Source organism: Lissotriton helveticus, chromosome 2_1, assembly GCF_964261635.1.
Source record: "Lissotriton helveticus chromosome 2_1, aLisHel1.1, whole genome shotgun sequence".
In the NCBI taxonomy this organism is placed as follows: domain Eukaryota; kingdom Metazoa; phylum Chordata; class Amphibia; order Caudata; family Salamandridae; genus Lissotriton; species Lissotriton helveticus.
The window spans coordinates 543,088,694-543,112,592 of NC_136059.1; the positions used below are offsets into that span (position 1 = coordinate 543,088,694).

The 23,899-nt window shown below is 48.0% G+C and overlaps 1 protein-coding gene across 2 annotated transcripts in view; it reads left to right on the forward strand.

Moving 5' to 3' along the window:
• The window catches only part of DMGDH (dimethylglycine dehydrogenase), a 635,937-nt gene that overhangs the window by 395,484 nt on the left and 216,554 nt on the right, over positions 1-23,899 (forward strand). For both annotated transcript variants that reach the window (XM_078675210.1, XM_078675209.1), the window contains exon 9: positions 19,419-19,572. In XM_078675210.1, coding sequence (XP_078531336.1) covers positions 19,419-19,572 — 154 coding nt within the window. The remainder of the gene's footprint in view (positions 1-19,418; positions 19,573-23,899) is intronic.

The window sequence follows — 23,899 nt, forward strand, 5'->3', positions numbered from 1 at the left end:
GCGTTTACTGATTTCACCCATCAGGTGCTTCTCCCATCAGGGTCCATCTAAAACTGTGATCTGGAGCACGTCGCACTCACCACTTTAACTGATTGGTGCGGCCGAGCTCCATGAATATCCATCTACACGGGCCCCATCTTGGACACACCCTCTCTAAAGCACATCTTTTAGACCTAAAGCGCAATCAAATCCTTAATAATGAAAATGCCATTTGATGCAGTGATGTCTTTGGAAAGAAGGTTGACAAAACTCTTCTTCCCATTAAAGTTGACACAGAGACTGCAAGGTACCTTGGTCACTACAAAAGAGGTATGCACTGCGGGTTTTAAGAGCTGATTGGTGTGTGTTTGATTGACAGGGTGACCGACTCTGCAGTCTTTTACCTTGAACAACCAATTAATGTGTTTTCTCAAGCAGGGAGCTACACTGTGTAAGGAAGGCCAGAAAAAGGGTCTCATTTACCAGTTGGGTATTGTGGCGGAAAACTCGGCACTGTGGATTACTTTGTTTTTCTGATGGGGAGCACACACCTCTGGCTTACATCTCATGTATTTTCACGCAAAATTCCATGGCGAAATGTAGTCTGTTGCATGTTATGCTCCCATTTACTCCAGGCTTTTATTTTGTTCCTGCTGAAACAAACATTGGCAAAGAAAGTAGATCTTACCTTTTCCCTTTGCCTCTGTAGACCTATTGGCGTTGCCATTACTTTCTTCCCATTCTTTTTAGCATTGGCAAAAAAGAAAAAATGCTCATTGTTGAAGAAGAGCATAATCAAAAGAAAGGTGGAATTATGATATATACAGATGTTTCATGAAGCCCTGGCGACACCAGCAGGCATGCATCACCACTTATGACATTGACCAGATGTCTTGGTTTTGCTGGGACAGTCATGTTTTTTTACCATCTGTCCCAGGAGATTTCAGTAAATTTTGCACATCTATTGGTTTTCAGAGAGAGCGAACTGACACCGTACACAGCCTTGTTTTCATGTGTTTCAGTGCAGGATTATTCAGCAGCCCTATCAGAAAACTAGTTAGTTAACATAGATAACACTGTGCATAAAAGTTACATTTAATTCCCCTTAGTGCCTCATTGTCAATGTTTTTAGTATGTGAGTCAGGTGATCTCATTAGGTGACTTTAAATCGTGCACTATGATGATTGACAAAGGGCTAACCCGGGATCTTGCTCGAGTCTCACCTTGTTCAATATCATATATGGCCTTGTTGGTCAAACTCATCAGCTCTTTCGGCTTTGAAATCATGTCCTACGCTGATGAGACTCAGTTGGTCATCTCCTTGGAAAAAGTGAAGGAACGTTTCTCAAATTGGATGAAAGTGGTAGCAGAATGGATGTCCGAGACCTACCTTCAGATTAATGCTGAAAAGACTGAGATTATGCTTTTTGGAAAAGCCCAACAAATGTGGACTCCAAATTGTGGCCACCTAAGCTAGGGAGTGCTTCCACTCCGTCAGTTCGTAAAAAATGTCGGAATTAAACTGGATCAAGCCCTACAATGAAGGAGCAGGTCCTATCCGTTACAGGCACCTGCTTTCACATGTTACAGCTACTAAGGAAAGCCCTGCCTTTTCTTACACTTGTAGGCTTGACTGTGGCAATGCTCTTCTGCCAATAAGACCCTACTCTCTAAATTACAGGTCCTGCAGAACACCGCTGCAATGCTTATTTGTGATCTTCCTTCCAGATCTGCATCACTCTCACTTTTAAGAGCATTACATTGGCTACCTGTCAAAGAGAATTAAATTCAATATCTTCTGCCTCACGCATAGAACTCTAGTGGGGAAACGACCAAGATACCTACACAAGAAGCTTAAAAAATCTCTCCCTGCCAGGAATTGCGATCTAAGGACAAAGAGCTACTTACTATTTCCCGCATTCAGCGTTTAAGGTGTGGAGGCAAATCTTTCTCTTATTTGTACCCCACCTACTGGAATCACTTACCAGTTTATATTCGTATATATGCACTGAATACAACAAATTTAAGAAATTGCTGAAAACCTTTATATTTTAACTCTGCTGTTTTTGGCCCTGTTATAGTGAATTTCTGCTGCCCCGAGATACCCAGTTGAGATGATTTGTGCACGATATTAAAAAGTAACATAACATTGAGCATTATAAATTAAGTTATTCTATGCTCTCACAGGTGAAGTATTATAGTCTTACTTCTGTGTTTGTGGAATGTCCTGGGTTTTGATTTTCAAAATCTGTTCACTCCACCACGCATGTGCACACATGCATCATGACGGAGCTAATTTTGTTATTTTAATACCAAAATTTCAGACGCCCATCTTGGAGTGGCAAGTTAAAAAATACAAAGAGTGCACCACACCTTTGTGTTTTCCACAACAGTTCTTCGACAACAGACACTTAAAAGCTGTCTGCAGGTGAGACCTAAAAAGTTGGAAGAAGAGTTGTAAGATTCTCTTACAATGTACAGGAAATAAGACTACTTTAACAACTTCCTGCTGTACAATGACCCCTGGCTCCTTTGTCCTCTGTTGTGAGTATGTTTTATCTAGAGGGTTTGGATCAGCCTCTCACTAAATCCAGCCAATACCCCATCAGTAACAAGCGAAAAACCTTAGTCAGCACCAAGGATATTTGATATATTTGATATTTAATATTTTATATAGCGCCCGAATCACTCCGTCAGGGGTATCTCCGCGCTAGGACTACTAGCGCCAGCCCAGCAAACACACATCAGAACCAATAGGTTTTAAACAACTTTCTAATTTGCAAGTAGTCAGGACATTGACGTAAATGAAAGGGAAGTTGGTTCCAAAAAAGGGGGGCTACGTGGGAAAAAGCTTTGCCACCTACACAGGTTTTTTTTAACCGGGGGGTACAAAGAATTGCTTTTGATCGTTACCGAAGGGACCTGTAAGATAAGTACCTTGCATATTTCTCTGATAAATAGTTAGGACCCAAGTCATAAAGGGATTTGTAGACAGTGCAGCCAATCTTAAATTTAATCCTCTTCCGCACTGGAAGCCAATGCAGTTGTTGAAGAAGGGGTAGGGAGACGGTTCTGGGACGGGCATTGGCAACATGGCGGGCCGCAGTATTCTGGACTACCTGCAATTTGTTTAAAGAGGCTTCATTGGCTGAGACCAATAAGGCATTGCAGTAGTCCAAGCGGCTTAGCACTAGTGCTGAATCAGCATTTTTCGTGTGGAAGAAGGTAAAAAAGGGAAGACTCTGCTTAGTAGATCAAGTGTGTGAAAAAATGCCCCCGCAGTAATGGTAGCATGTGCTCCTAACGTAAGTTTCTGGTCCATGCGGACTCCAATATTTTTTAGCTCTTTTTTAGGAGTAGGGACAGAGCCCAATTCCTCAGGCCACCAACTTGGAGTCCATCTCATCACCACATCTCCAAACACATAATCTCTGATTTCTCAGCGTTTAGCTGAAGGAAGTTGTCTCTCATCCAATCTGCAATGGCCTTCAAACGCTCCGAGAAAATGGCCTGAATATTGGGATTAGATTTATCAAAGGAGAGTAGGAGCTGAGTATCGTCAGCATAAGAGATTGGATTGAACCGTCATTTCCTCATTAATCCCACCAAGAGAGTGACATAAATGTTAAATAAAGTAGGGCTCAAACAGGAGCCTTGTGGTACTTCCTTGGTTACTCCTATGGTGTTGGACCGAAAAGGACCCAGATTAGTTGTCTATCAGTCAGAAAATTTGCCAACCATTTCAGCGCCTTCCTTTGGATGCCAATATCCTGGAGTCTCCTAAGCAGGATCTTGTGGGAAATGGTGTCAAAAGGCGCTGATAGATCAAGCAGCACCAGGAGTACTGCCTGACCCTTGTGCAGCGACATTCTGATGTTGTCAGTTACTGCTATCAAGGCGGACTCCGTACTATGTCTGGGGGCGAGATATCCAGGCAATTCGAGGCACCCACAAATTCAGATTAGATATTTATTTGTGTTTTTCCAAAAGCTTGCTCTGAAGGGGGAGCAAGGAAATAGGGCGATAGTTTGATATGGGCTGTAGTCTTTCATGGACCTGCAAAGATTGTTACTGCAAGATTTTCCCCTCCTGGTTTGGTTGCTCCTCCACCTGCTTTGCTTCTCTGGTTGATTTCCCAGTGAAGGGTCTCTCTTTTGTGTGTGGATCTTAAGGAAGGAGAAGGCTTTGGGACGATTGGTCACTCTCAGGAAGTTCTTAAGGTGAAGCATGCAGGCTAGCTTCTATGTCCAGACATTCCGTAGTCAGCCGTCTTTATCATCAGTTACATAGGGTGGCTGTTTCCACCCCACCTGTCTATTTGTTCAGTTCTAGTTGAGGGTTTTATTTGGAAATTCGGTATAGCAAAGCCGAGGGATAATTTTATGATGATGATGCCTGCTGAAAACTTTAAATTGGCTTAAAATGACTTAAAATGACCTTAAGACTGGTTTGGTCTTGGCTTGAAGTGAAGGGTGGCCTCATGGCAACCTTTACTTTCTAGTTCTAACCTGGTTTTGCGCACATTATGCTGTTTGCATTTGCTGGAAGAGCTGATATTGGGCTTCATCAGGGGTGACTGTACCTGCTTATTTGGCATCATTTTCATTTAGTTCTCAGGTACACCGGATTTTAAAGAATTAACAGGATAATGCACATTATGTTTACCAATGGTCAATGATGTAGGAAAAAGGAATGTAAATGAAACTGTGCATGATGTTTTTGATTACATTTTGGTCATATTGTTGATCATCTGTCTGAACTATATGTTAAAAGATATGCATCCAATGTATTTTTACTTATATTACTTACCGTGATCTTTGTTGCCTGAGTCCTAGTCCTAACCTATTGAGGTAGCCACACCCACGTCCACTGCTTTCCACAAGCAGGCATTTTTTAATAGGCTACCTGTAGACTTTCTTCTATCTGATTAGTCGCACACTACAAACAACCCCCCCCCCCCCCTCAACCCACCATTCTTGATACTCGGTACTTGGTTTATGGTAATTTAATAAAAGCATATATCACATATAAGTAGGGTGCCTGCAGGGACAAACGGATAGATGGAGACAACCATGGCCTGAGTTGCCAAAGGGGTCATCTGATGTCACTAAATTCAGTGGGGGTCAGATTAAACTGGGAAGGCCTTCCTTAGTGGAAGAGGATGTCTCACACACATAATGGTGTCATGCTTCATCATCTGCAGTTTCTCCCCCACCCCAGTAAGATGGTACTATCCGGGCGGATTCGACCTCCACGAAGACTTGGCAGTAGGAGGGAGTTCTTACATAAAGCTTACTGGTAAAGGCGGGATCCAGAAAATAGAAAAATACCTCAAAGTTCCTCGGTTGTCACCTTTATTCGTGAGGACTTTGGGTATGACTAAAAACTATTCGCACAGCAGGTTAGTAGAGTGCAATGGCTCAAACCCGTCTGCTAGTTACCAACATGTTTCTGCCCTCAATAATTAGGCTATCTGGTCTGGGGCATTCATCAGGGCTCAAGGATCCCTATAAAGATCACCACTAAGCGCAGTTTATTCTTCCTGGTAAAGCAAGTGCATCACCGAACGATATAATCACCCAAGAGAGTCCTACATGGGGTACCTGTAATAAAAGCCACACTATGTCTACTTTACACACAACGGTGATCTGGTGTGTGACTAGCACTCGAGTGTGGGTACTTGTGCCAAACCCTTTGTTGGGGTAAGTATATAAATATTCCCAACAGCACACAATAGCTTGAAGCCCCCAAACCCTGCTGCACAATAAGAGCAGCTGCTCTGTTTGCCTCAGATTTCTTGTAGGAAATGTGCTTCAAAAGATTAACAAGTGTAACTTCCCCATGAGGTGATATGAGCATCGCTGACATTATACACAATTAACATGCTACAGTCAGCTTGGGAACTGCAGATGTGAAAAAGATGCCTTTGGAATTCTTTCTGTTGGGAATAGTGGGTGTGAGGGGAGGGAGACATAGCCATGAGCATTTTCCTAACTTACTCGTGAGAATCCCACTGTTACATCTGCTTTCTTGCAAACTCGATTTTGAATCACATCTTGTAACTGTTTTTTTGGGGAGGCATCACTTTAAACATACGGTGACCAAGGTGCGCCTTACACAGGCTGGAAGCCATTTGCTAACAAACACAGTTCTGCAGGCAGGCTCTAGAAGATGACATAGGTCTGCAGTGAGGCTACTGAATTACTTGAATCATTGAGCTTTAATTATTTTTTCCTGATTGCGCTGACTTACATCCAGAAAACTGGTAAGCCTCAGGAAAAGGAAATATTACCTTCATTGAGGTAAATGTCATTACCCCTTCGTTCTCTCACCATGACAACTCACTCTTTGAGGCTCCTGTGTCTCCAATCACCACCCTTTCCCACAGATAAAAATCCCTCTCACCTACTTACTTCCTGTTCCTTTTTTGTGCTCCAATAAACCTATGGGCAGATGCGGTCCATGTGCTCCAGCGATTTTAGCTGCCTCCGGAGGACCGTACGTTGTTCCCGGGGGCCGTGAGGAATACAGCATTTGCTCACAGAAAAGCAGACTGACCTAGGTATGAAATGTGCTTTTGTTACCCGGCTGAAGTTCTGCGGTGCCTTCCTCCAGACAGGGTTGTAGAGAGCCGTCCGGGCTCTACTATACATTGTTGCACTTGCATGCACACCTCGGGCGGGCTCGTCCCAAGAAGCTACACAAACGCTGGAAGACCGCTCAGGGTCTTCCAGCCACGAGCAAAATATTGAGTGGTGTGTAATTATTTCAGCATTGCACACGGCCTAGACACATAAGGCTGTGCTGCACTACATTGGTGACGAGGCTGGTCGAACTCCAGTGCATCAATCACCTTACCTGCGGTGCAGGTGGCTCCCTCATACGCCGCTCCGTCGCCCGAGGGGCTGTGTTGCCCGCTTGCGAGGCCGCTGCTGACGCCCTGGGTCTGCTCTTTGTTGCCCCTAAAGCTGGTCTACCCGCTGCGCCTCCCGCGGGTGCTGAGGAAGTGTGCAGCTGCCACCACCATCGCCGCTCAAGAGCACAGGGCAGCATGGAAGAGAGGGCTGCTGCAGGACCATGCCCTGATCGGCTGTGACGCCGGATGCCCTTCCTGCACTCTGCAGCACACGCGCTCCCTGAGGCCACGCGGGAGTGCGCTGAAAACGCCGGTCAGCTGCTGCCACTGCGCTCGGCTGCATATCTGGGTGAGTCACCAGGGGTCCACTGGGACGCTAAAAATCAGCCAGCCCTGCCACCCTCGTGTCAACTGGGCCCCATATTAAGGACGAAAGAACAGGACAGCCTCAGGGAAAATTGAACTGCTTCTCCCCCCACACCAAGTCTATGGAAACCTAAAGAATACCAAAGAAGGGCCCAATCAACAACTGATGCCACAGGCCCTGCCAAGAGTGTACCCCATACTGGGCCACGTCGGACCCCTAGGCCCAAAGGGCAGGAAGTGTGGCCTGCCTACCTAGTTCACGTACAGCAGGGACATCACTCCGGTGCCTACGCACTTGAAAGCCATGAGCACACCGCCCCCAGCAGGCACAGCAGGCCCGCAAGCTGATGCGGGTGAACCACAGAGAAGTGCCAACGTTCCACCTAAGGTGCACAGCCACGCTGCCATCTCCCCACTGCCTCCCTTCAGTGAAACTGTTGACCTCGCCACGATGGCCCCGCGTTGGAAGGTGTGGATAGGGCGCCTGAACCACTATTTTAAAGCTATGAGGGAAACAGACAGGACAGTGAAAGGTTGCTGCTCATATACTATGGCGGCGTGGAAATCTGACCTTTTCGAAACGTTGCCTGACACTGGGGACGATGACGACTACGAGGCAGCTGCCGAAGAGCTCAACAGGCATTTTGACCCCCAGCTCAACCCCAATTTTCAGTGATTCAAACTACGACAGGCGAAGCTGTCGGACACTGAATCAGTGGACATGTTTTACGCATGGCTGCATAGGCTGACAAGCACGTGCGCCTTCGCCGATCAAAGAGAAGAGATGCACACTCAAGTGATCTAAGGGTGCAGCTCGGTGCTACTGCGAAAATTGATCCTCCGACAACCCAGAATATCCTTAGATGAGATTTTTGTCCTGGCCAGATCCCATGAGCTCTCAGATGCTCAGGCTGAGGAAATGGAGGCTGCCCTACACAGAAGCGAAACTGCATCTCACGCTCCCAGATTTGCACCCATCAAAGAAGAGCGGGTCGATGCCATACAACGGCTCCCGAATACCTTCCGCCCAACCTACGGCCACCACCATGTGGAATGTGCGGCAACTGTGGCATGGTCCACCCTCCGACAGGGGTGTGTGGAGCAAAGAGGAAGACCGACTCCTGATGTGGAAAGCCCAACCGCTTCGCCAAGGTGTGGAGGAGCAACAGATCTCGGCAAGCCTATGCCAGACCTCTGGGAGCGACGCAACAGTTGTCACTCTGTGACCCTAAGACTGAAGAGGACAGCCTGCCACAAGGGCGCAGTTTCACCCTGGAAGATGACGACGTGTTCGCCAGCTGGTCGGACAACCAAAGACAGCCTCCGCTGATGTGCTCCGTCAAAGTAGAGTGATCCACTGTCAAAGCACTGAACAATACAGGGGCATCCATAAACGTTATGGATTCAGATCAATACAAGCTTTTGTCTCCAAAACCCCCACTCGCACCCACAAAAGCCAGGATATACACATATGGAGGGACTCATCCACTCCCCCTCAGAGGGGTAATCGAAGCTATGGTCACGAGTGACAAACACACCATGATGACCCATTTTCACATCACGGAAGGGAAGAAAGGAACCCTCCTCAGCTGCCACACAGCGGAAGACCTGGGCCTGGTCTTTTTTGCCAATCAGATACATGACTCTTATGCTGAGGCCATCCTGCAAGAGTTCCCCAATCTGTTCATGGGTCTGGGTAAGCTGAGGGGGAAGCAGTTCAAACTCCACATCGACACCACAGTCAGACCGACTGCCCTGAGACATCGAAGAGCGCCGTTCAATCTCCGCCCTCAGGTGTCCGTGGAATTGAAAAAGCTGGAGGACCCCGACGTCATTAGAGAAGGTGCCTTCCCCAACTCCGTGGGTAACTCCCCTGGTGGTTGCCCCAAAACCAAAACAACCGGAAGCCATCTGACTATACATGGACATGAGACATCTGAATCAAGCGGTCAAAAGAGAGCGTCATCTCACGCCCACCATGGATGACATAGTGGCGGACCTAAATGGCGCCATGTGGATTTCAAAACTGGACTTGAACTCTGGATACCACCAGCTTGAACTAGAGCTGGAGAGTAGGTACATTACCATGTTCTCTACCCACGTGGGCCTCCGGAGATCCAAGAGACTGAGCTTCAGGGTGTCTTCAGCGGCGGAAGTTTTCCAAAACGCTATCAAAGAAGCCTTGTCTGGCCTGCAGGGCATAATCAATCTAATTGACGACATCCTGGTGTTCTCGAACACCCTGGAAGATCACCACACTCACCTCCGAGCCAACCTTCAGCGACTGGAAGACTGTGGCCTGACTCTCCACAAGGCAAAGGGTTCCTTTATCAGGAATCCATAGACTTTTTCGGTTACATTTTTACACGCGAAGGGCTGAGGGTGGATCCCAAGAAAGCGATGACCATCCGGGCTACCAGCACACCGAAGACGCCCACAGAAGTCCGCAGCTTCCTTGGAATGGCCACCTATTGTGGCAGGTTCATACCGAATCTGGCCTCTGTCTGAACCCCTTTGCACCCTCACTCTTAGTGACCAACCCTGGGAGTGTACCGTAGTGGCAAACAGTGTTCAACACCATCAAGTCCGCGCTGATGGACAAAACAGTAATGGCGTACTTCCACCCAGGGCGAAGCACATAACTTGTTGTGGATGCCAGCCCCATTGGCCTGGGAGTGGTCCTTCTCCAGGAGCACAACCGGGAGACATGGATGCCGGTTGCCTATGCCAGTCGGGCCTTATCGGACACTGAAACAAGGTATGCCTAGATAGAAAGAGAAGCCCTCGCAATAAAGCAGGCATGCCAGCATTTCAATCTGTACCTTTACGGACAAGAGTTCCACATGCCATTTCTTCCGCTGTTTGTGGGGTCATCAAGATTAGCGCCCCCTAGGATCAAAACTCCTGGTGGCCCCCCGCCCTGGGCAGCGCGCCCAAACCCACAGACCACGCACGCAACCTGGGCTTCATCCTGTACTCCTCCCTCTCCATGACCAGACAAGTCAACGCCGTCTCCTCGTCGTGCTTCAACATCCTACGCATGCTACGTAAGATCTTCCAATGGATCCCCACCGAGACCAGGAAGACTGTCACCCAGGCCCTCGTCACCAGCCGTCTGGACTACGGCAACGCCCTCTACGCCGGAACCACCGCCAAACTCCAGAAGAGACTCCAGCGGATCCAGAACACCTCAGCGCGACTCATCCTGGACATCCCCCGCCGCAGCCACATCTCCGGACACCTGAGAGACCTACACTGGCTGCCGGTCAACAAGAGAATCACCTTCCGGCTCCTCACCCACGCACACAAAGCCCTACACAACCAAGGCCCAGGATACCTCAACAGCCGCCTCAACTTCTACGCTCCCAAACGCCAGCTTGGATCGACCAGCCACGCCCTCGCCGCCGTCCCCCGCATCCGAAGAGCCACCACAGGAGGAAGGTCCTTCTCCTACCTGGCCGCCAAGACCTGGAACTCCCTTCCGACCCACCTCCGCCTGACCCTGGACCACCTCGCCTTCAGGAAGCAGCTCAAGACCTGGCTGTTCGAGCAATAGCGGACCCCCTCCTCCCAGCGCCTTGAGACCCTCCGGGTGAGTAGTGCGCTATATAAATGCTCTGATTGATTGATTGAAAAGGTGGGCCGTATAGCTGCAGGCATACAACTTCAAGGTTGTATACCGCCCAGGGGCACACAATCCAGTGGACTATCTCTCCAGACACCAGAGCCAACGGCCGCCCAATACCCGCCCACAGATGTTGTCTACTCGGAAGCCTTCATTAAAATGGTCACCTATGAAGCGTGTCCTAAAGCAATGACTGGAGGAAATCAGGCTGGCAATGGTCAATGATGAAACGCTAGCATGAGAGAAAATTGCCTTAGTGAACAATGGGTGGGCATGCTTCCTGGATGGTGCCCAGGCACTCCTCACCGAAGACAGCCATGCCCAGCAGCAATTCTGGAGAATCCGCTGCAAGCTGATCGAAGGAGAGCATGGTGTGCTGAGAGGGCATGTCATTGTCATCCCAAAAGCGCTGCAAGAAAGGATCGTAATGTTAGCACATGTTGGGCACCGGGGGATGGCGAAAACCAAAGCACGCTTGCAGAATAAGATGTGGTTCCCAGGAATGGACTCCATGGTGGAAGACCAGATATGACAGTGCCACTCCTGCACAATCACAGGAAGTGACCCTGTACCTGCGCCAGTCATCACCGAAAAGCCGAACAAAATACGCTGGTCTGCGATTTTGGAAGCTTCCCGGATGGCTGCAACACGCTGGTGCTAGTGGACACCTTTTCAAAATTCCTGATTGTAGAAGTGGTCGCATAGACTACATTCGCGCACGTAAAAAGGACCCTAGACAAGATTTTTGCACTCATGGGCCTACCAGATGAGATCCGGTCTGACAATGGGCCCCCTTTTCAAGGCCGGGAATTCCAGGAGTACCTTGAGAAGAAGGCAATTCGGCAACGGAGGATCACTCCACTGTGGCCACAGGCGAACGGAGAGGTAGAACGTTTCATGCGGACCCTCAACCGGGCCCTACGCATCGCCGTGGGTCAGGGAGACGATGCCGACTCTGCGCTGAACCAATTTTTGGATGCCTACAGGCAGACCGCTCACAGCACCACCTGTTGCGCACCGTCACATCTGCTCTTCAAGAGGGCCCTGCGGGATAGCATTCTGACGGATCCGGCATGGAAGCCTCCTGAGAGGGACGACACGGCCATACAAGCCAGGAGGACAGAGACCGATCAAAAGGGTAGTGTAGCCAGAGGAGCCAGAGCGCCGCAAGTAAAAGTGGTAATGGTCAAGGGCAGATACCCCGGCTGGAAGTTCCAGATGCCATACGATCTGGAAGTGTGGACTGTGGTCCGTGTTCAAGAAACAATGATCTCCACCCAAGAGGCAATCAGGTGGTTTCCCGGTACGTCACCTGTTTCAGGGGTCAACAACCCATGCTGACATCGGCTTACCAAGTCCAACAGTTTCCCCACAGGAGACCCAGGGAGCAGGAGATGGCGTGACTGCCCCTGTCACAGAGAGGTCCAATCAGGGCCTCATGAATGTGCCATCACCAAATATTCCGGCTCAAGCAGGGACTAGTTCCAACTCCCGGAGCCAAAAGTATGGTCTCCGGGCGAACCCTTTGCCAAGCCAGAAGTTCAAGGACTTTGTGTGCACGTCCCCATGAGCATGCAGGCTATGATGGACAAGTGCTAAAGAAAAAGAGGAATGTAGAGAGCCGTCCGGGCTCTACTATACATTGTTGCACTAGCATGCACTCCTTCGGGCGGGCTCGTCCCGAGGAGATAAATAAACGCTGGAAGACCGCTCTGGGTCTTCCCGCCACGAGCAACATACTGAGTGGTGTGTAATTATTTCAGCGCTGGGCAGGGCCGAGACACATAAGTTTGCGCTGCACTACAAGGGTAAGTGTTGCTTCATTGCCGAAGCTGATTCACCCAAACTGATGTCTGCAGTTCTTCCTCCAGCCAGTGTAGCCGTGTCTGGGTTGCCGGGGTTTCGATCTCCTAGGGACCCAGGTAATTGGCCTGCGAAGCTCTCTGTGTGGGCTAGAACTAGTTTTCCTGTTTTCTGCAGCTTGGTCTAATTTTTCAGTGTCAGTTTGCACATGCATGCAACTTGCTTCTTCAGTTCTTACAGTTGCCAATGTTTCTGCAGTGTGTTTCATTATATGTCGAAAGCCTCATAGTGCTGGTAGGTCATGGCCCTGGTACTGTATTTTGTCTTTGCTTGTTACATGTGGGGTAGGTGCGGTTTCATTTTTGAGGGTCTGCATTTGACATCCATAGCCGCTGGGGCCCTCAAAGGCACAGTTTGTGCTAGCCTGTTGATCGGTTAGTGATATCCATCTATTGGGCCCGCAGGGCTTATTGTGTAGTGCCGGAGCGGTAATTGCATGTTTGGGCTCATATGCTGCTCTAGTCACATGCTCAGTGTTGTGTTTTGACATTCGTGGATGCTCTTGTTTGGACTGCTTTTCAGTTCCCATCCGGTATGCCGGGGCACCATGTCCCGGTCTGTTCTATTGGTCGCTGTTGGAGAATGTCTCTCCTGAAGGTCGATGGGATGGTCTCCTTGTTGTGGGACCGGTGGTCTGTCAAGGTTCTGTGTGGTGTCTGTGTATTCTCTAGATCTGGCTCTGTTTCTTCTGGGTTGCTGCAATATAGGTGCTGTGGCCGCTGTTTAGTCCGCTGCCATGGGTCGCCCAGGCTTGTTGACATGTTACCTTGGTATGGCATATGGGATATCATATCCATGGGAGGTGGAGTGTCTGCATTTGGATTCTTATATTGCTGTTGCCTCCAGATTTGCTTGCTAATTGTCTGCATTGAGGTGTATGCGGGCTGGAGCATCCTCCGCGGGCCGGGACCTGTGGTATATCTCCTTTCCTGTTTGGGGTGCAGCAGAATAGGGTGCCTGGCTTTTGGCATCCCTTGGGTTGCTATGCACTTGTGGTGGATACCGTTGAAGGAGCTTGTCTGTCTTTCACTTGTGTTGCCATGCTTCCAATTTGTCTGCATGGCAGGGACAGTGGAGGGGCTGGCGGTGGGTGTCCCTGGGCTGCTGTGGTACTGTTGTGTATGCCATATACAAGTGTGGCCAGTCCCATGGTGCTCTTCTAGATGTTCTGGGAAACTGCTGGGAGTGTGAACTCTGTGAAGCAGTCCCTTGCCTCTGGTTTCTGTATCGTTTTTCTCTGCGATGCTCTTGGTTGTTTTGTGGGGAATTCTACCCCATTGGTTTGGCATTGGTCACTGTCTCCTGCTTCTCTGGTGCATTGGGCATGGGGTGACGCTGTTGCCTCGTTTCCATCCAGGTTTGGTTCCATCTTGGCCCTTCTTATTGGCAGTTCTTCATTGATTGAATAGTGGTGCTGCCCTCAATCAATCAATAATTTGTAAAGCGCACTACATACCCGCGAGGGTCTCAAGGCTCTGGGGGACTGAGGGGGGCGCTACTGATCGAACAGCCAGGTCTTGAGTATCCTCCTGAAGGTCAGCAGGTCTTGGGTCTGTCGTAGGCTCAGTTGGAGGGTGTTCCATAATTTGGCGGCAAGGTGGGAGAAGGATCTCCCACCGGTGGTTGTTCTTTGGATGCGCGGGACGGTGGCGAGTGAGAGGTCGGTGAAGCGGAACTGGCGGTTGGGGATGTAGAAGGAGAGCCGTCTGTTGAGGTAGGCTAGGCCGGTCTTGTGGAGTGTCTTGTGTGCGTGGGTAAGGAGCTTGAAGGATATCCTCTTGTTGACGGTGAACCAGTGCAGGTTTCTCAGGTGGGGGATGATGTGGCCATGGCATGGTATGTCGAGGATCAGTCGTGCCGAGGCGTTTTGGATGCGTTGTAGTCATTTGAGCTTGGTTGGGGCTCCCGCGTAGTCGAGTCTGCTGCTGACGAGGGCCAGGGTGACTGTCTTTCTTGTATCAGTCGGGATCCATCTGTAGATCTTGCGGAGAATGCGAGGATGTTGAAGCAGGAGGAGGAGACAGCGTTGACTTGCTGGGTCATTGAGAGCGTTGAGTCGAGGATGATTCCCAGGTTGCGTGCGTGGTCGGTGGGCTGCCCCCAGTGCCGTCGGCCACCAGGAGTCGTCCCAGGCTGAAGGGTTGGAGCCGAGGATGAGGATCTCCATCTTGTCCAAGTTCAGCTTCAGACGGCTGGTCTTCATCCAGTCGGCGACTGCCTTCATTCCTTCGTGTAGGTTGGCTTTGGCGGTGATGGGGTCCTTGGTGAGGGAGAGGATCAGCTTAGTGTCGTCAGAGTAGGAGATTATGTTGAGGTCGTGCTGTCGTGCTACGTGTATGAGCTGGGCCATGTAAATGTTGAACTGCGTCAGGCAGAGGGAGGATTCCTGGGGTACGCCGTATATGATCTCGGAGGCTTTGGAACGGAATGGGGGGGAAGGAGGACGCTCTCGGTTCTGCCGGAGAGGAAGGAGGTAGTCCAATCCAGAGCCTTGTCTCGGATCCCTGCGGTGTGGAGGCGTGCGCGTAGTGTGCGGTGGCAGACGGTGTCGAAGGCTGCAGAGAGGTCTAGGAGGATGAGTGCTGCGGTCTTGCCGTTGTCCAGCAGGGTCCTGATGTCATCGGTGGCGGCGATGAGGGCAGTCTCGGTGCTGTGGGTGGGTGGTTGCTGTAGAACCCTGACTGGGAAGGGTCCAAGATTCTGTTATATGGTTCGCAATGTGGTTGGTGGCCCGATGGTTCTTGTATGGCCTGTTCGGTGTACAGTTGGAGAATCTATCCGGCTGTCCTTCATGGACGGTTGCCCGTCTGGTCCTGCGGGCAATCTTCTACCATTTCGTCTGCTCTTTGGATTTGCTTGGATGCCGGAGAACCCAGGGGTTCTCTGATGTGGATGACCGTACCTTTTTCTTCCATTAGGCACAGTCGATGCCAGGTGGGCTATACGGCCTGATCTCTCTCCCGATGCGGGTCGCTCGAGGCAACGCTCCTGGTTTGGCCTGTCAGGTAAGCATATGGCCTGTGGGTGATCAGATATGGTGTTACTTCCAGCATGGGTGCTTTCCACTTGGCTTCCGACTTTGCAGTGGCTCCTTCCCCTGTTGTCTCCTGGGTTATTAGTAGCTGCATTCATTCTGCTGATTCTATTACTACTCATGCACGTTTAACCAGGTCTTCAGCGGTTCTATGGTTTGCTGTAGAGTTGTGCTTTTCCAACTCCTGGTCCTGCCGTTTAGCCTGTGTACTGGTCCCCGGGTTGTTGTCTACCCTACTGGCTGTTTTAGGCCTGCTGGGAATTTCCTTCTTCCTATTTCTAGTCAGCTGTTAGTTCAAGGGGACTTCTTTTCCCCTGACCTGTTACATGTGCTGACAGTGCTGGGTTTTCTGTCATATCATGGTGTCTTAGTGTTGCGAGGGCGTTGTTTCTGTGTTCAGTCGCCTGCCAGATCTTTGGTCTGTGGGCCTGTGTTTTGCTTTTCCTCCTGTTTTTCTTGCTCCAGTGGTTTCTTGTTAAGGTTCGGAGGGTGGAAGTTCCTGTCACTCTGGTGGCTCCGGCATGGCCCCCTTCTGTCTGTTTCTTCTGTTGGTGGAGATGGTAAAGGGTCTGGAGTGGCAATTTCTGTTGGTTCCGTCCCCCATGGTTTCCCTACCTGGATTTCCTCTTCTGTGGCGGCATCCGAAAGGTTGCTGCTGAACTTCTTATTCTCAGCATGTTGGTTGTTTCTCGCTTGGTGTGCTCGGTCGCATAGGGTTCGGCTATGTTTCTCTGTTTCAGGCTCAGATTTTCCTCCTGATGGGGCTGTTCTGGCTTCTGGTCCCTTTGAGGGGTCTGGTGGTCATTCAGGGTCTGGTTCCCAGGACCTTTTCGGTGTTTTCAAATCACCTTCCTGTCCTTCTGGTGATGTGCCCATTTTGAGGTTTTCATCTGTTTTTATAGACTCTCTGGTCCCCCATGTTTGTGCCCAAGGGGTCCTCTCTTTTGACCTTGCTGGTGCTGTTTCTGGTGGCGGTACTGTCTGCTCACTATTGTGCCATTGGGTCAGGTCATACTTCTACTTGTTTTTTAGCAGGTTGGTCTTTCTTCTCTTCTAGGGTTATTGGAAGGTCTCCTTGTGGCTTGTCAGCTTTTTGGCTGGGGTTCATGGTACTTCTTTGCTGGGACTGTGTTGGGCTACCTTTGGGTCTCTCTATTGGGTGTTCTGGGGTCTGGCGATTCCGGATTTGTTGGGTTCCGTGGTGCTGGCTTCCGTATTGTACATAGTTTTTGCCTGTGGCTTGAACTTGCTTCCATTTTCTGTGCGGTTGTTTTGGCCATTTGGCTTGGGTATATCTCAATGAATGAGTCATCACAGCAGGAGGGACGATGGGATAATGCTGCAATTACTTACCGCTAACAGCATTACTCTGAGTCCTTCTATCGCCATGATGACCTCCTGCCCTTTTTGACCAGTCGAACTGTGTGGTGGTTGGGCTTAGTATGGAACAGGAAGTAAGGAAGAAGTGGGATTTTTATCTGTGGGAAAGGGTCGTGATTGGAGGCATAGGTGCCTCAGTGAGTGAGTCATCACAGGGAGAGAAGGACTCGGGGTAATGCTATTGTTGTATGGCTTTTAAGGATCCGGGTGAATTTTCTCAATTCATGCCCTTATATAGGTACATTTCACATTGCCCTAATATAGGCATAGAAATCATTCCCTTATTTAGACATAAATGGATAGAGACAGGTTTTAGTAATCAGGAAGTTGTGGCGCTCAAGCAATAATTGCGTTTGTTTGTGTGTTGGAAAAACCTAGAGGGATGGTGCTAGCAGGAAGGGGAGACCCTCACAAACCCCTTGATCTGTGCAGAAAACAACACAATTTGCAAATGACACGAATCCTGCGCACACACGTCGGCTGGCTGCTTGTACCTATTCTATCTGACACGTAATTAAAAAGAAACAAGATCAGAACAAAGATTCCACCGCTTGGATTGTCATATTTTCCTTTAGAATTTACTCATTGTATTTATGACTGTATATGTGTGCGCAGGAGTCATGTCATTTCCTTATTTAGACATAGCCCATGCAGATCAAATACAGGCATGGCTACTTCCACCCGTACCAAAACGTCACAAGGGCTTAAGCAGTCAGGGACCTTCCCTTGCTTGAATATTGATTTGTCCCAAGAACTCATGTACTTTACAAAGAACTACTATTCCCTTGGGGTTCTTTCCTGACATTATTATGCCCGACTTTATGTCAAACTAGACACTTCAAGGTATAAATATGCCTTCACTTGCTCTAGCAAGACACTGTGTTTCGGAGCACTTCGACTATCTACTTGCCCGACGCAGCTCGCTACAGCAAGTGCCGATGGAAGCCGACCCTCCAGCTGACGCACTGATCGAGAGGTTGCATTTCTCTCGGCGAGAATCCAGCTCCTTGCGGGGTGTTGGGAAAACGAGTCCCGAGACTGAGATACCAGACCTCCTTCATTCTAAACTAAAGGTATGGAGCTGATTAGAACCTAAAGAAACCTTCGATAGATTCTTGGCAAAGAAAAACTAAACCTATGCTACACCACACTTACTCCTTCCCGCGTACTAGACTTAGGTTAGGTACATTGGGGTAGGCGTTTTTTAGAAGCACCAGTTGAGTACTGTTAGCCATTGTTATTTATGTATGTATATATATATATATATATATTCCTGTGTTCCCTGCTGCACCTGATCCCCATGAAATGGGTGCAAGTTTTCCGATTAAGTGGCTCCTTCTTACGAGGGCTCAACTCTACGTTGGTATGTATATATATATATATATATATATATATATATATATATGGTTTAGAAACCATACAATGCTGTTACAGTATTATTTTATAATATTGTTCTCGCTGTACGCGTTATACTTTGCAGTCTGCATTACGATTGTAGCAGTTCACTTTACTTGCATGAGAAAGAAGACTGTTCAATAAAACCTTTTATTGAAAACGCCCGTCTCTTTATTTCTCTGCACCTCTGTAGAAACGAAGCATGCACGAGTGACTGAGTGAAATACTTATCTATTGTTTCCGCGACTCTACAGATATATTTCTTATTCTTGGGAAACAAAGTTGTCATGTTTATGCGGTTGTCAGAAACGAATCCCTTCTTGTGATTTTGAGAAAGTTTCTAGTGACCTCTGAGCTAGCTGGCATTCACTATTAAGTTTAATATATTCGATAGAGACCTAGTCGACCTCAGTCCTACGTCTAATCTACAGGATATATTATTCCAATGCGCAGAGCCTATTGGGAATATAGGAACTACACTACACTATTACCGGTAAGTTCTCACAGCATTTTAAGTGAAGATGAAGGCGCGTGCTTAGACCTTATAATCCCCGTATAAGTGGCAGTATGTGACATTCAGGTAGGATCTGCTTCGACGGACCTTCCTCGGAAGGTTTTCTTGAGCACTTTAAGAAATGTTTGTAGCAGTGCAGGGTTTTATTAATTGCGATTTTAGCATTCTAGTAGTAATACGAATGAGTAATAGAAAAGAAGAAGCAAGCTGAATCGGTTGTGGTATTGCACCTGTAATCATGAAGGGAGTAAAGAGCTGGAATGTGAGTGGAACTCCAGTAGAAAATGGGAACCAAGCAGATTAGCTCAGAAATTATATTTTAGAATCAATTTGCAGAACAACTGATGAAGATCTTGTATTTCTGATACAGTATTGACATTATTCTCCCTCCTTGCCTGTATTTTAGTTGGCTTTCCCAAAGAAGAAAGGTTTTCTGGAAGGCCCACAGAGAGGGTCAGTGGCCTTTATGACTTGCTGAAAGGAAAATGTTCTATGGGATTCCACGCGGGATGGGAGCAGCCCCACTGGTTCTACAAACCTGGAGATGAGACTGGATACAAGTAAGCCTAAACTGCTACCTGTACTGTGCACAGTAGGTCCAATGATCTTTTCATACTTTTTCACTGACTTGATTTTCTCTTCCCCTCCCACCCTGTTTAGCGATCAGTGTTGTGACTCCACTACCTCTATTTACCAAAGTCAATCGTAGGTGTTAGTGCTAAGAATTCATATGTCCCTTCCAGGGGGACCCCATTACAGGGTTCTACCGAGGGTTTGATAAATCCACCGAATACTCACAAAGAAGGCATGGCTGGACCAGAGTTTTGCATTGTGGATGACTGATGTTTCATTGCGTAGGAATGAATTTGGTTTCATCGTAGTGGAGAAGTAGGAGACTAGTTTCCTTGGTGAACAGGCTCACCATTCATAAGAGAGAGCATAATTGATTTTGGTTTGAAAATACATCTAAGCCTTTTTAAATAGAATCTGTATGCATTAAAAACTAGCAAGTGCAAATAATGTATAGTGTAGTCACTAGACTTGCTATTTGCTGCAACCTCTCCTGCTTATTCATAGTTGTTCAGAGACCCAGCCCGGTCTTATCTTTTATGATTCTGCAAATGAGGATTCGGGCTCTGCAGTTACCATACAGTAATCAAATTGTGTCTAACGTGTACCACTTTGGAGCAAACATCCAGTGGTATTCACTGGTAGAAATTGACTAATTGTATAGCATAAACCTCGGCTCAAGCAGTGGAGCACAGTACTTCAAAGATGCAATCAACAAGTCATTTGAGAGGTAGCTGGTTTGTGGAGTGTTGCTACATCATGATTGTGTTCTTTCTAGCTGCCTCTTCAACTCTTTCATGAATTTAGGCCGGGTTGGGACTGTCCTGTTGCCTTATTTTTAAATTTTTACACTTTTTTGTTTCCAGTCTTTTGGTATCTCTGCTGTGGGTGTACCGACAGCCACCAGAGCTAGTAATCTTGTCAGCCAGATAGGCAGGCTAGTGGGATGGCTTTGTAAATGGTGCAGCTGGTTTGAAAATCAGCAGGGGGATGGGAGCACACTTCCTCACATCACTATGCGTCCCTAGCAGTATGGTAAATGCAGTACAATGTTTGTGCTTACTTGAATATTAGTTTAGTATCTGCACCAAATCTGGTGAAAAACTACTTAATCTCTGCAAAACCAACAGTTGGTGGACAGAATGCAGAACAATTTCATACATTCACCCCAGTACAGAGATCTGGGCCTAAATCCATTGTTTTTTTGCTCACCATGCCATTCCAGTTTAGAGCCAGCCATATGCAAATCAGTCTTGACCCTGTGCCCCAGGGGAACAGTCCAGCCCGAACTGCCAAGCCAGGTCCTCCCTGGACTGGAAACAAGCATCCTAGGACCTATTTCGGGCTTTCAGCTCTCATCAGCCAGGATAGCTTGATTTCAGTGGCATGGAGAGCACGGGACTCGCGTCTCAGCATACCCGCTCCACTCAGGGTGACAAATGCAAAAATAACTGATTTGCATATGGCCATGTCTGAACTGGGGTTGCGGAGTGAGCTAAAGAATGATGATGGATTAAACCCAGATCAGTTGACTGGGGGTGAGTGCTTGCAATGTTCCACACACCGTCCATCATCCCCTTTGGTTTTGCACTGTTCATCTCTAGACACATGTGTTTCTGGATTTTATCATTTATTAGTAGAGATCAGAAAATCAAATTACATCAGGGGTTGCTGAGAATGCTGCCACAGTCCTCTCAGGTCTCTGTACCTCACAGGCTCATAAGTGCATCTCCAAAAGCAAGGCAGCTGAGAGGCCAATCAATAGCATGTGGCAGGGTCATCTTCATCTGTGGTAAGGAGGGTGTTGTTTATGACTTAAAGGTAGCTGTCTTGATGCTATAGGTTGACCCAAAACCAAATTGGCATGAGATAGTTGGATCGATGTGAACTTGCAGTTGGGAGTAGACTGCTTTTTTGATGGTCTTTCCAGTCAAACATGAATGCTTTCACAGTTTTTCCAAGAGATATTGGAGTAGGAAGAGATCGGATGTATTGAGAAAAAATACCACCTTATAGGTATTTTTCAGACGCCAGTGTAGATGCCTTCTCTGGTAATTGACAGTGATTGGTTTCTAGTAAACTATATCTAGGCCGGTGTCAGGTTTGGCTGGTGGGGATCTGTAGTACAATGAAGGTGGCCAACACTAGAGTTGTAATATGGAATGTCTATGGAGATGGTGGTAGTAAGGGTGGATGTTGTTGGTGGTTTGGGGTTCACTTTATGGCCCCAGTACTGTGCGTTGTCATTCTCCAGGAGACGTGATGTGTGCAGGTGGACGCATCCCACTGAAACTCCAGACTTACGTTCCTCGAGTATGAGCTTTTATTTCCCATTTTTCTTCTTGTGTCTCTCTTGGTTGTACTCTGCTACAGGATGCCTCCCCGCCTCAGATTCTCAATAGTGTGTGTTTGTATAATTCTTTTTTAAGGGAGAAGTATATGGGCTGTACCACTCTACCATACAATAGTGCCCGATGCACACATTTGAGATCCCTTCTTTGCTTACCTAGATGAAACATGGGGAGGGTAGAGTATGGCTGGGAGGATAGCAAAGGAGGTGTGGAGTACAAGATAAGCGAAGGGAGGTCAAAACCATGGCAGTGGGAAAGGAATGGAGGAGATATAAGCAGAAGGGTTAGGATAGGAGTTCTTTTTGATGGGGGGTGGGGGGAAGTTTGTGGAGGAAGAGAATTGGGTTACAGAAGCAGAAATGGAGTATGTGTTAATACACATAGAGACAACAATGCATAGAGGACACAGGGAAAAAGAACAGGGCTTAAAGGACAGATTTGAAGATAATGAGAATACAACAGAGGCATAAACAGCATGGAGTCAGATGCAGAGTGCACACAAGGAAAGGGGCTCAGAGACCAAATGGCAAAAGCAGATGCGACTAGTCCACCCACTCAAGAGGACAAATTATTTGCACTTGCTCCAAAAATTCTTCCATACTGAATAATTCTCCTTTTGTCTTCTTGAGTGCAGCATTAGAATAGAAGCTGTTTTTATACTTCAGAGAAGGATAATCCAAAGAAGGAATAACATTAGATAGCCACTTCCATCTGGGTGCCAAGAGCACAATTCAGACAATCTCGGCAACATCGGACTTTTCACAGGAAGAGTGCAGCATGCCAGTGACTTCAGTTTGTGACAAATCTTAAGAAAAATGTGCACATGATTGGTTCAAGGCTGGACTGCATTTCATAATCCGTGGAATCATCTCAACATAAATTGACGATGCCTTTGAGAGAAATATTAGAGTCGAGCTGGGCATTGGGTCAACGAGAATTCTTTATCTCACATGAAGGTCAGATTGCTGGAGGGAGACCTGGTGGCAGATTTTGGCTTGGACATGGATATAGCTCACATAGTAGTATAAACTGGAGCCACCTCAACTGCCATTATGAAGTAGTATACAGACAATTTCCTGATTGATACCGGAATTTTGCCAGTCATTTTATTCCTTTTCTTAAATTTGCACATGCATCTTTTGTGACTCGAGTCTGATCAGGGCAGCTGGTCTTATCCCATTGTTGCAAAACTATGGTAAAAGAGCTCCAATACTGCATGTGTCTTGGAAAAAACAGGCTCTTCAGCAGTCGCGGCTGGCATGACTCACGGGTGTGGGGGACACACGAGCGGGGAATTTAACATTTTTTTTAAACGTACCTTCTCTGGTTCCGCTCAGTCTCAGCTCCTGGGCGGGTCCCGTGGAACAAGAAGCAGGCAGCCTTCCTCCTCTTCCCTAAGCCAATCACAATGCTGCAATGTCAGTGTTGTGATTGGTGGGGACTGCGCCTTTTCGGGCGCCTATGGGGAGGCCATTTTCTCAATGTAGGCTGCATTCAGCCTGCATGGAGAAATAGGAGTGTGTGCATGACTTGTTTGGTCAGCCTCAGAGGGCCGACCAAACGGGCAGGTCCCACAGCATTGGGCTAAACCCTCCTAGCCTCTTGCCCCCAACCTAACCCTTCTGTTTTCTCGCAGTGCGAGAAGCAGAAACAAAAAATGGCAGGTTTACCATTTTATGTTTCTACTTCTCGCATTGCGAGAAAGCATTGGGCCGACGCTCCTCCGCCCTAATGGAGGAGCCACCCCTGTTCTTCAGTAAGAACAGTTATTGCACCCCTTTTATTCCAGTATTTCAGCCCAGGCATTGAAGATGGCAGGAAAGAGCACATTTAGGGAGGAAAAGCTGTGAGACTAATATGCTTTGTTCATCTTGGCTGGACCTGAAGATCCTGGACAACCAACATCTTTCTCCTGCTTAGATCAGAAGCAGGCAATGATTTGTGTCCGGAAACTTGCACCAATGGT